The sequence below is a fragment of the Mytilus trossulus genome, chromosome 9 (genome assembly GCF_036588685.1).
Source record: "Mytilus trossulus isolate FHL-02 chromosome 9, PNRI_Mtr1.1.1.hap1, whole genome shotgun sequence".
Classification (NCBI taxonomy): Eukaryota; Metazoa; Mollusca; class Bivalvia; order Mytilida; family Mytilidae; genus Mytilus; species Mytilus trossulus.
The window spans coordinates 20,476,463-20,488,664 of NC_086381.1; the positions used below are offsets into that span (position 1 = coordinate 20,476,463).

General features: G+C 31.4%; 1 protein-coding gene across 1 annotated transcript; it reads left to right on the forward strand.

Annotated features, from left to right (window-relative positions):
- The first annotated feature begins 1,394 nt into the window (after positions 1 to 1,394).
- On the forward strand, positions 1,395 to 11,991 carry LOC134685280 (protein FAM234B-like). The gene is made up of 13 exons (XM_063544886.1): positions 1,395 to 1,498; positions 2,127 to 2,525; positions 3,337 to 3,471; positions 3,818 to 4,009; positions 4,504 to 4,646; positions 5,157 to 5,331; positions 6,185 to 6,329; positions 6,672 to 6,836; positions 7,602 to 7,695; positions 8,739 to 8,933; positions 9,375 to 9,621; positions 10,222 to 10,377; positions 11,603 to 11,991. The coding sequence occupies exons 1-13, from the start codon at positions 1,492 to 1,494 to the stop codon at positions 11,905 to 11,907; spliced, it is 2,358 nt and encodes a 785-aa protein (XP_063400956.1). The 5' UTR covers positions 1,395 to 1,491; the 3' UTR covers positions 11,908 to 11,991.
- Positions 11,992 to 12,202: the final 211 nt, after the last annotated feature.

Sequence of the window (12,202 nt, forward strand, 5' to 3'; positions counted from 1 at the left end):
TCAGAAGTAAATTTTGTAAAATAAAATTCCATTTTTTCCGAAATTTTACTTATAAATTGACTTAGTTTTTCTACGGGGAAACAACACATTCACTCTGTAGTTAAAGTTTTTAGAATTTTAAAACTTTCTTAAACTATCCTAGGTTTGTACCAAACTTGGACAGAAGCTTGTTTAGGATCATAAGATAGTATCCAGAAGTAAATTTTGTAAATAAATAAATCCATTTTTTCCATATTTTACTTTTGAATGGACATAGTTTTTCTGCGGGAAAACATTACATTCACTCTGTGGTAAAAGTTTTTAGAATTTTGATAACTTTCTTAAACTATCCTGGGTTTGTACCAAACTTGGACAGAAGCTTAATTATGATCATAAAGTAGTATCCAGAAGTAAATTTTGTAAAAAAATAAATCCATTTTTTCCGTATTGTACTTTTAAATGGACTTAGATTTTCTTTCAGTTAACCATACATACATGTACAGTCTGCAGTTGTTTTTAAAACATTTATTAGATTCATAAACTATCCTGGATTTTAACCAAACTTGGACAGAAGCTTCTTACAATCAGAAGATTGTATCAAGAGGAATATTTTTATTGATTTTTTTCCTCATTTTTGTTGAGCCTGCGATTTACAGCAAAAGTAGGCGAGACACTGGGTTCCGCGGAACCCTTACAAATTTTTCTGATTATTTTCTTTGAATAAAAAACGCTTATTTCTGAAAAAAAAGTATTTTGTATTTTTCTTGAATTATTGTATATAAACCAACTTTGTAAACCAAATTTATCCAAAAAAGACGATTAAATAATTGTTAAAAGAACAAAATATCAAAGTGGCTTGGCACTTAAATGGCTTCATGGTGCCAAGAAATCTTTCTTTTGCATGATTAAAATTAAATAAATCTTTCTGTTTTAAGTATAATGACACATTTCCTAAACTTTAATATGAATATATGTATTAAAAAGTAAATATTTCAAGATATTTCTCTTATATGTTCAAACAATTGTCAACAGATTATTTGTGACTTTTGTCTTGTGACTTTCTGTCCTACCAAATGTGTCACTTTATGTCCTGTGACTTTTTGTCCTGTGACTTTCTGTCCGTTTGCCGTATGGAATAGCATAGAAAATATTTTATAATAACTGTGCTGTAAAGAATTTTGTTTCGTTTTACATAAGCTGATGGGTTTTCAATAAAGAAGAATTTTTGAAATGAAAATAACCATCTGGAAAATAATGTCCAGAAAATATTATTTATCAACGAATATTGAAAATTGGAATTTTGATAAATATACAATGTATGTGTTTACATTGGAGACAATCGTAAGAAAATTCGAAGGTTAAATATATAAGCTTCTTATGTGATATGTCAATCTTTCCAATCTTATCTTGACGGAACTTTCTTGAACTCTACTTTATTTTGGACATTATCGGAGATAAGAATAAATGTACTTTTATAAGAGTATCTTCTGGATATACATTTGATACCAGACAATGCCAGGTAAGATTATATTATTCAGCTACACTTCATATTTCATCAAATTATAAAGTCACTTGATACCTTTTTTATTAGTTGTTTGTTCAGTGAAGAATAATGAATGATATAATATATACTCTCTACAGAAGATGTTTCTTTGTAATGCACTTGAATGAACTCGTCGCTTTTTGATGTCGTTGAGACGCATTTTTTTTTAACTCACTAGATATAATGACTACTTTGTGTTATTAATGATAAACCAAGCATATATATATATATACTTACGTTAAGACATAAAAGAAACGCGCATCATATGAATAAATTAAGAGTTGGATTGTTTTTAGCATTGTACTTCAGTTAGGCAGATACTGCTGCACGTGTACTGTTAATCTTCAATATTTGAATTATAGCATTTTAGCATTTGCTGTAATTATATAATCATATATCATTGAGATATAAATATATTATTAAAAAAAAAAAAAAAAATCCAAGGTAAATTCAATAAGGTTAAGTCCATAAAAACTGCCATCATCAAACGTGCGACCTTGTCAACGGAAAATCAAACATGGGAACAAATGGAAAGTAGTTGAATTAATTTTAAAACTGTCTCATAAATGTGAGTTTTCATGCTAATGGTTTGATATTGCTTTAGGGGGACGGAAACATGGAAGTTCAGATTACAATCACCTGTTACCCATGGGAAGTGATAGTGAAGATGATGATTTTGGAGATGAGCAGAGGACAGAAACAGATAACACAGGGCCAAACATTCAAGATGCAGAGGTCGGACTGATACACACCAATTTAAAAAATGGACATGGACATGGTTATAATTTTCGACAGTCGGCGCGAAAACAAGACCCCATGTGTACACCTACAAGAGGTGCCGTCATGCTAGCTTTGTCACTTTTGTTCTTTGGAGTAGGCTATATAGCTGGATTCTTTACTCCATTTTCGATTAAACAAAAATATACACCAAAACAACTATTGCCTAAGCGGCCTTCAGTTGTTAGAGAGTCTAGACCCTGGCATTTAAAGCTGTCAGATTGGGGTAAGATAGAAACTAAACCAAATGAATAACCTATATACACATACATCCACTCATGATATTTATATTTTGTTGTTTTCAATTTGTTTTATTCATTCATATATGGTCACAATAGGAAATAAAGATAACTGCGAATATAGATAAAGAAATGTTCCTCTATTCACATTTCTATATACAAGTCTGTTAAACATTTTCTGATATCAAATTACTCTGATAAGGTGTAGAAAATCTATAGTGTTTCTGTTGTTTCGTTGTTTTCCACTTATATTTTATATGATTCATTCAGTTTTAGTTTGTAAACCAGATATGTTTTCTCATGTCGATTTTTTACTTTCGAACAGCGGTATACTATTGTTGCCTTTATGTGTCGCTTTAACTAGTTAATAAATAATCTTTGTTTGACAAAACATTGACATATTGATAAAAAAAAAAAGTGTAATCAAAATTTGAAAAAATGTTAACAAAATACATAACTCGAACAAGATTGATGCAGGTTATGATAACCAACGTGGGTTTTTTCCACACAAATGTTGGTTCCTATTAAAATAAAAACGTACCCAAGAAACCATTTTGATGAGAATGCTTCTTATATGAATACAGGGACAAAAAGTCTTTAAAAACGTATTAACCGACCAATTCATTCTGTAGTTTCTTACTTCAAATTTTGAATATCAAATGATCAGTGATTATGTTTTTTTGATATAAATCCAGTAAAAACAGACTAAAATTTGAAAAGAATTACAATACATTAAAAGTAAAAAAATATGACTAAAGTTAGGATTTTAAAATGCATAGATAATGTATTCTTTTCTAGGTTCAGAATCTTCCATCCGTTTAGTTGACGTAGATGGTGATGGAATACTTGATGTACTCACTGGTCTGGCTGTTGGTAAAGATATCACTGAAATGGTTATGGAATCTACAATGGATAAATTTTGTGCCAAACATGGTAAGACCTGTTATTTCAATTGCCAATAGTTATTACTTATGTATCACTAGGATGCCTAGGTGTAGTCTGAATCAGAATAACGGCTGAAATTATCCTTGAATCTACAATGAATCAAACATGACAAGAACGTCTTTTATTGACAAGGGATTTTTTAAGTTATTAATCCTTGGTTCAAATATTACATTACTAACTCACCTCGGTGTGTCAGTTCAAAGTGTTTTCCTAACAAATCTACATGGTAATGGTGAAAATATAGAATGTTTTGTCCGTGGAAAATGAGTCCTTGTGTCTTTGATATGGTCAGTGAATTTGGAACAGTAATTATTTTCGTTCATATGCATTTTAGGAATGGAAACACCATGTGGAGGAGCTGTGATTGCGTTACGAGGTTATGATGGGAAATTACTTTGGCAAACAAAAACATATTCGGAGATTTTTGCCATGAACTGTCACGGCGTTGATGTCAATCAGGATGGATTAGATGATTGCATAGTTTCTGGACGGCTAAAAGATCTTAGAGCAATTGATCCAAAAACAGGTAGGAAGTACCTTTTGAAAACACAGCTCAATACCATGTGTTATGATATAAACGAAAACAGTCTTCTTTTTCCAAATACATGAAAGAGAACAGAGGAATTTTGAGTCCTCAATGCTCTTCAACTTCGATATTTTTTTTGCCTTTTATTTATGCGTCTGGTGTAAAAAAAATCTTTAATCCAGGTAGCTAAGATGAGTGCATCGTTGGTTTATATGCTATTAAGTAGGACTGCACATAATGGAATACGTACCGTAATCAGAGCTATTTTATTGGATTAAATGCATTTCTATAAACAATGGAGTTTAACCGTGATACCTCATTTGATACCTCATTTGAAGTGTCATGGAAGTCAATAGGCCTATAAATGACAACAGTAAGGGATACGTTGACTAATTGAACAACACAATTCAATGATTTAGCTTTCCATGAGTACCCAAGTTCTTATTCGTTCTGTGTTTTGACAATTAACAGTAATGATTTTACATTTTTATTAGGTAAAACTCTATGGGTTTCTAACCCTGACAACCTGAGATTAGGCTGGAATATATATACAACAACCCCTATACCTGATATGAACAATGATGGTATTAATGAAATTGTAATATCACACGGAGGAGATCCAATTATAGCTGCTGACGTAAGATAATAAGACCAATTCGTACCATTGTCAATAATAACCAGACAGGGACAAATCAACATGGGCCAATAACTTAGGATGCAATTATTTGTATCACTTCTTAATACATATACCAATTTGGTTTTATTTTGGTTAAATATAAGTTTCATTTTGTACACTTTTCTGCTTCACAAGTCCTCTTTTATATTTACTCTTAGCTTGTTGTGTGAAACATCAATTTATATAGTTATTTGGTTCAGTTTAATGTTCTCATTGTAACATATTTAGAGAAAAAATATTTTCTTTATGTGCCTTTGTTTGAAGGTCAATGTTGATGTGGCACATATGATGTTGACTCGAAGGAAATTTTGTGGAATACTTTGTTTAACTAGCAATTTGTTATTCCTTTAAATTTCTCAACAATAGTCCTATCATATTCAAATTATATCAATTTCTCAATAAGTGTGTTCTTTTTTCGTATTTAAACGATATAGTTTAGATCTTGTTATTCACATTAACGTTGTATTGTAGAACCATAAACGTCATTCTGGACGATTGATAATGATAAACGGAGCAACAGGACAAATAATGGGTCGTTATTTAGACATGCCTGAGGATAAGGAGATGTATATATCACCTGTTGTACACCAGCGAAGGGATGGCTCAATGTATATATTGTACGGTAGTGGAGGGGAAACGGTTGGAGGTATGAATTAATGGAATTGGTTATGATTCTTCAATTAAGCCTCTTTGTGATATTTTTCTATTCCCGACACGTTTGACATACAAAATCGTAACCTGTATTTAAAGGTACAACATGCATGCTAAAACTGTTACGTAATTTTCTCTAAAACAAATGGATATTGAGTTATAGGAGACAACATTAGTTTACCATTGTTTATATTTCGTAGATCTATTTTGAATATACAAATTTAACCCTAAACGGAGAGAGAACCGTTCCATCTATTGCATTACCCGCCGCACAAATTTAGACTCAGTAACACAAATAACACAATCGGTAAATTTTATTAAAGCATATCAATCGACCATTTTGATGTCTGAAGATCAAAGATCGCGAAAAAAATATTTTTCTTTCAAGTGAAGCTACAAATAAAATAGGCGATGAACCAACTCGTGAAGGTGCAATGGTGTCGATTTCAGTCGCTCTTTCTCATAATAAAACTTGGGGAGTTTTTACGTTAAGAACACACCTACTCTCGAGTCCGTATAATGGGAACATACATGCGCGTATCGTATCAATCGATATATATATAAACGCTGCAAAAGGGAAGACGATATGGTCTTACTAAGGAGAGAGAAGTTTGCAAAAGCAAGTCAAAATCGTTATTTATGTCATAGATCCTAGTTGAAAGTCTCCAAAAGATGTTGAGCATTTAATTTTTCTATGTTCTGTCATACTCAATTAGTAATATTTGATAATTCTGTTCTTTGCTAATGCTTGAAAAGGTCCTCCTCCTTTCAGCTTTCATAATGCCATATATCTTATATGTATTATTCAGTTATTGCAACATCGAAATTATTTTTTTCTTTCTCTTTAGGTTTATTTCTCGCTATATCTGTGCCAGACTTCTACAGATATGTAAATAATCTAGATCATAGTCACAAAGCACCAATCGTGGGAGGACAGTATAAACAATGGGGATATAGGAAACCAAATTTTAAAGGAGAAATCGAATTGTACAGGTAAATCATACAAATAATTAATGAGTAGAACTGTACAAGTACATCATAGAACAAATAATGGGTAAAACTGTACAGTCAAGTGAATCATAAAACAAATAATAGGCAGAACTGTACAAGTTAATTATACGAACACATAATAGACAGAACAAAACAGATAAACTATATGAATAAATTAAATGTAGAACTGTACCGGGAAATAATACAAACAAACTATTTATCTATTGATCGTTTTTCATTTTTTGCTATGGCATCGTCATTTTGTTTTAAACGATCCCTTTGGTCTCGTTTGTTTCCCTTTTGGTGATCCTTAAAGATAATAAAAAAAAATGTTTTATATTTCAGATCCGAAACAAATGGGGTCATGGTTCCACCAGTTCTTGTTGATATAAATAAAGATGGAGTGAAGGATATTCTTATGTCGGCATTTGACGGAAATATGATTCTTTTTGACGGCGAGACATTGGATGTTTTATGGAAGATCAACTTTGGTGATAAAGAATCTTACAGGTACAGATATCTTAATTTAGGTTACTATGGAAAACAATAATAAATAATGCTGACGATTGCAAAGTAGATGGTTTCATTCATGTACGTCTTACTTAAAATGTGTGTGTTAAAGGTATATAGTCTTCAGTTGTTTCAAAGTATTCACGGTTTATGACTCTTTAATGACGAATCCAGATAGTACCGACATGTTTTGCTTCATCACAATAACGAAAAATTCTACTAATACAACTACAATCTTAGCATTTGCATGTATTTTCTATCAGCAATATCTAAGGGGATTCCCATACCAAAACATTAACATAACCTTTTTGCGTTTATCAGTTTGTTAATTCGTATATACCAGCTTGACAGAATCCAACAAAACTTACACAAATTGCTCTACAGGTCATGCAGTGTTCTGGTTTATTTGCTGACTAACTCTGCATTTCTACTTAAACAAATTGTGCTTCTCTTATTGCAAAGTTGTTCCTTCATTTCTATGAGAAAGACTCTTTGACATTCTACAGAAGACTGAAAGGAGCTAGCATTATCTTTAAAATAATGTTTCGCTTTAAAGATTATATCATCTCACTAAATAGTGCAATATTTGGTGACCGTTTTGATCGCGTCTATCCATGAAATAAAGGCTATAGTTAAATCTGTTTCATATATTGACTTACATTAACAATTGACAAAGAAGATTGGTTTAAAGTTTTTGATTGTTCACGACATATTTACTCTTCTTTTTTACTATACACAATTTATATCGTATTTCATTTATTTTAGTTCCCCTGCTCCAGGATATTTTAACGATGATGATACACTAGATTTTATGTTTCACTGGAGTGGAGGAGCATGGCCTTACTACAATAGCACTGATGTAAGACTAATTGGGAAATCAAAGTTTATTATTATAGATTTTTATTTTCATTTCGTGCAATTTTCAGTTGTTTTTGCACCTACATTTCAATGTTTGTACATTGATGCCTTTTGAGATCGGAATAATATCCCTTTTAAGGTGGTACCTAACACTACAGGGAGATAATTTTGTAAAATCAGCTAATCGTTTAAATTACGTTGCGTTGTTAAGGGAATATCAAGCTTCTCAATGATCAAAATAAGTGTTTGCCAAACTGCTATATAACCAGAGTAATTTTTCTGATAAATTTGAAGGTTCCAATTTTTGGAAATTTTTATAATTTTGTCAAAGGGTCAAAGTAAATACTTTGCCAAACTTTTATAAAAATTAAACGAGCCAAATTAATTTTAGTGAAGGTGTTGGGTTCCACCTTAAGTATAAGGTTATTTAAATATTATGTAGCATCAGAAAACATTTTAAAGAACTGTTCAATGCTTAATAATTATATATACAAATGTTTTAGATTGTATGTTAAGTTATTGTAATCAGTCGGATAATTTCAATATATTATCGTTGTTTTACAAAAAAGAGTGATAAGTCAATGTATTTTGAATGTTATGACTTATTTATTGACAACGCAATCAATAAAACTAACGTTTATGGTGCAAAAGGTACCCATTTTGCTTCGAACAATGATGAAGAGACATGTGTTGTCCAAATACGATTTTGTGTAGTAAAATTAATTATATCGGTTATTTTTCATTTTACAAACATACATAACAAGACAGTTTTGTTTTAATTTCTTCAACCATAACCTTTTATAAAATCATATATAGTTATCAAAGGTAATATGATTATAATTTAGTACGCCAGACGCGCGTTTCGTCTACATAAGACTTATTAGTTACGCTCATATCAAAATATTTATATAGCCAAACAAGTACAAAGTTGACGAGCATTGATGATCCAAAATTCCAAAAAGTTGTGCCAAAAACGGCAAATAAGGCCAACTGCAAATTTACAGTAGTGGTAATTTTAAAAGCATGTTGTTAAAATTTCAAAAGGTGATTGTCGTTGATGGAAAGGATGGTGTCGTATTATGGAATACCACTAGTCACAGGTATGATGTATCATCAGATCTGGTGGCAAGAACTAGTAGTTATCACAGGGATGTATTTCTTTTCCGAATGCAAGGTCGTAAAGGTGATAGCTCATTGAATCAAGCAGCAATTCATGGAGCCACAGGAGCTCAAAGAGTTGTAAGTAAATGAAGCCTTTATTTAAAGTTTTATATAAACAATCACCAATGAAATATGTATGGATCAAACTGAGAAAAAACAATCACCAGAATATATCGTCCAAATTTCTGTACTGCCATGCGCTAGACTAAGAACAAGCACTGGTAATAACAGTTAATTCAGCCCTATAAACGAGTTTTTTTATGCACACACAAAATCAAGGAGCATAAACATTATAATAAAATTGAATGCATTCATGATACATTTTATACTAAAATTTTCGATTCCATATATTCCGCATATTTTCCAAAAAAAAAAAACCTTCTTAATATACTTTTACCACGGAAACATACTCTCTTTAATTTAATGTGACTAAATAAATTTTAAAATTATTAAATTCAAACAGTCCTATTCGTTCCTGTAAATCTATTATTTTTTAAAATATTTATGGTGATATTTCAGATTAACAGACGTAGCTCAAATCCAAATGAACTGGAGGAAACTATTGTCGATGATAATAATTTTGAAGCGCCAGGACTTTTACTACCAGAAAGTCATTTCACTCGGAGACGCCGAGCAGTACCAAAAGATTTCATAGAATGTGAATCTGACCAGACTTTGATGATCACTGAGTTGTTTGCTATGGACAGGACAGTTATGAAGGCGCCCATTAAATTGTGGGAGAAAGGATCAGAGAAACATTATTATAGTAAGATTGTTATTCAATCCTCTAAGAAAATGATAATAGTAGGATTGTTACTAATTATCAGTGGAAACATTATAAAATAAGATTGTTATTTATTCTCAGGGGAATACTATGAATAAACACTATGATAGTAATATTTTTTATTCATTATCAGGGAACAAATAATAACTGAAAGATTGTTATTTTAAAGGGAATATGTTTTTTTCCGAATTTGAAGTTTCTTAAATTCTAATTTGGCAAATCAGGAATGACAAACTAATTGAAAATTATCTACCTTTCGTTTAGCATTTAATTTCGTGGTTTTAACACGATGAAAATATTCATACTTAAACAGTTTCAAATGAAAAATAACCAGTTAAACAGTACTGGGTTTATTCAAATAGCCAGAGAGCAGATCGAGACAACTAAAAATTTATGAGAAAGGCAATTTGAAAAATATGACGTTGTGAAAGGACTTTTAATTATCACAATTATCACACTTTTCAGTCAGTTATGAGAGGCAATATAAATGACCACTGGGTGTGGGCCTTTTCCCCTTTGTAATAAAGAGCGATCATCATTTTATATCAAATGTGCATGAATCTCTAAAATGTTTTCTTCCAGAATTGACAGATGAGGATCGTAAGTCCGTACAAAAAGTTGTAAAAACGTTTGGGGATAACCATACACTAACAGAGTTGGAAGTTCCATGGACAAGAGGCAAACGTCAGGCCCCTGGTACCATGTGTGTTATGGTACAACCAGATGAAAGGACAACAGGTATAAACGGTTTTACAATAGTTAATTGTGACCCATTTATAGTTTGCCGTTCGGTGTGGACCAAATGTCCGTGTTGAAGACAGTACTTTGACCTATAATGGTTTACTTTTACAAATTGTGACTGGATGAAGATATATTTCATTAGCGAAATGACATCTGCTTTTATCTGTGACACATTGTTAAGACTTTAATCAGTTTTGTGTTACCTTCGTCGCACTTACTATAATAGAGGGACGTAAGAAACCACAGGAACAGTCAAATTCATAAATCGAAAATAAACTGACAATGTAAGCAGATCCTGCTCCACATGTGGCAACCGTCGTGTTATGTTATACCGCATAAGGTAAATAGTCTAATTCGGTAGGTCACATTCATGAAAAGGAAGGGGATTGAAGTTACGACGTAAGGAACATATTCGATATCATTTGTGAAACGGTTATTCCATAACGGTCAACCAACTCGTGATGGCGTTCGTAAAATTTACGAAGGGATGATTTCAACTTCACCATTTGGAACTCTTGCTTTTATAGCTTCCTTGCGAGCAGCAACCCTCTATCAAGAAAAAATCATGATAGGAAATGAAAGCACGGGAATATCGTATCAATTAGGAGATATATAACTATTAATATAAACGATGTCCTAGTAAGACATATAAACAACTTCAAATAATGTCCGATTATTTGAAATTGGTGTCGATTAAGCAAAATCTTCAGATAAATTAATAACAAATTATCAGTTTTTCAGAATATAAGTGCAATTACACGAATAAATTAATACAATAGTTCAAATCTATACAATAGGTAAAATGCTCCCTAAAATGGACGTTTTCAAATTATTCCGAACAGTATTATTACTTGATATTTCAAAAATGTCATAGTTCGATTATTCATAAACTACCTTGTTTAGGACAACATGTCTCAAAACAAATAAATATATAAATAAATTAAATTAAATTTCAAAATGCTCTTAAAGTCCTTTAATTCTCTACATTTTTCTCCAACCGGTTTCACATCTTTGTGATAATCATGGATGAATGTAACTAACGATTACGTAACGTCACGTTAATAAGTCTGTAACAATGCATTAAAGGAACGTAACCCTTACATAAATATATATATATATTTGCAAGCCGTCCTTTGATGTCATTACTATTATTTACTAAATGTAAGTTAAAAAAAACTAATCTATCCATAAAAGTCTGACAATTAATGATTTATATCTCCAGGAGCTATTGGGGATGTGGATGGAGATGGCAAGCTCGATGTTATTGTGAATCTGATTTCCGTTGGAATATTACGTGACGATTATGCTCATTTTGTCAAAATGAAATTTGATGTAGACATTTATAAATTTAGTTTGGAAGATATCATAGACAATGAAATGTACACACCACTTAATGTGACAATACATGAAAGAATGAGGAATTCTTTCATTGAGAATAAAATAACCAACCTCAAATTTCTGCCACCAGAGAAACAAACGTGGGGTGAATATATGGGTACCCTTGGTAACAGTGTATATGAACCATGAAGTGTGGATGTTTTAATTAGCCAAATAGTAAACATTGAATGCTTGTCTTTATTGTGTTTATAAATAAACAAATTGGAAACAAAACTATTTTTGTCACAATGTGTATGTATCATAGTTCTATTAAATATAATACGATATCGATATAATCAATCGATACAGTCAAGATCTGTCTATATACTTATAAAATCACAGTGTTATAGTAGTCTCAGAATCAAGTAGATAATTTGAATCTTGCTTTTTATGCTGTTTATTGTTATATTAAAAAAATAAGGAGATGTGGTAAGATGAACAATGA

What these genes read in the sequence shown, in the direction of transcription:
- LOC134685280 (XM_063544886.1), top strand. An exon ending in AGCAATTGATCCAAAAACAG is followed by an intron (nt 4,010 to 4,503) that starts GTAGGAAGTACC and finishes CATTTTTATTAG; the next exon opens with GTAAAACTCTATGGGTTTCT. An exon ending in ATCAGAGAAACATTATTATA is followed by an intron (nt 9,622 to 10,221) that starts GTAAGATTGTTA and finishes GTTTTCTTCCAG; the next exon opens with AATTGACAGATGAGGATCGT.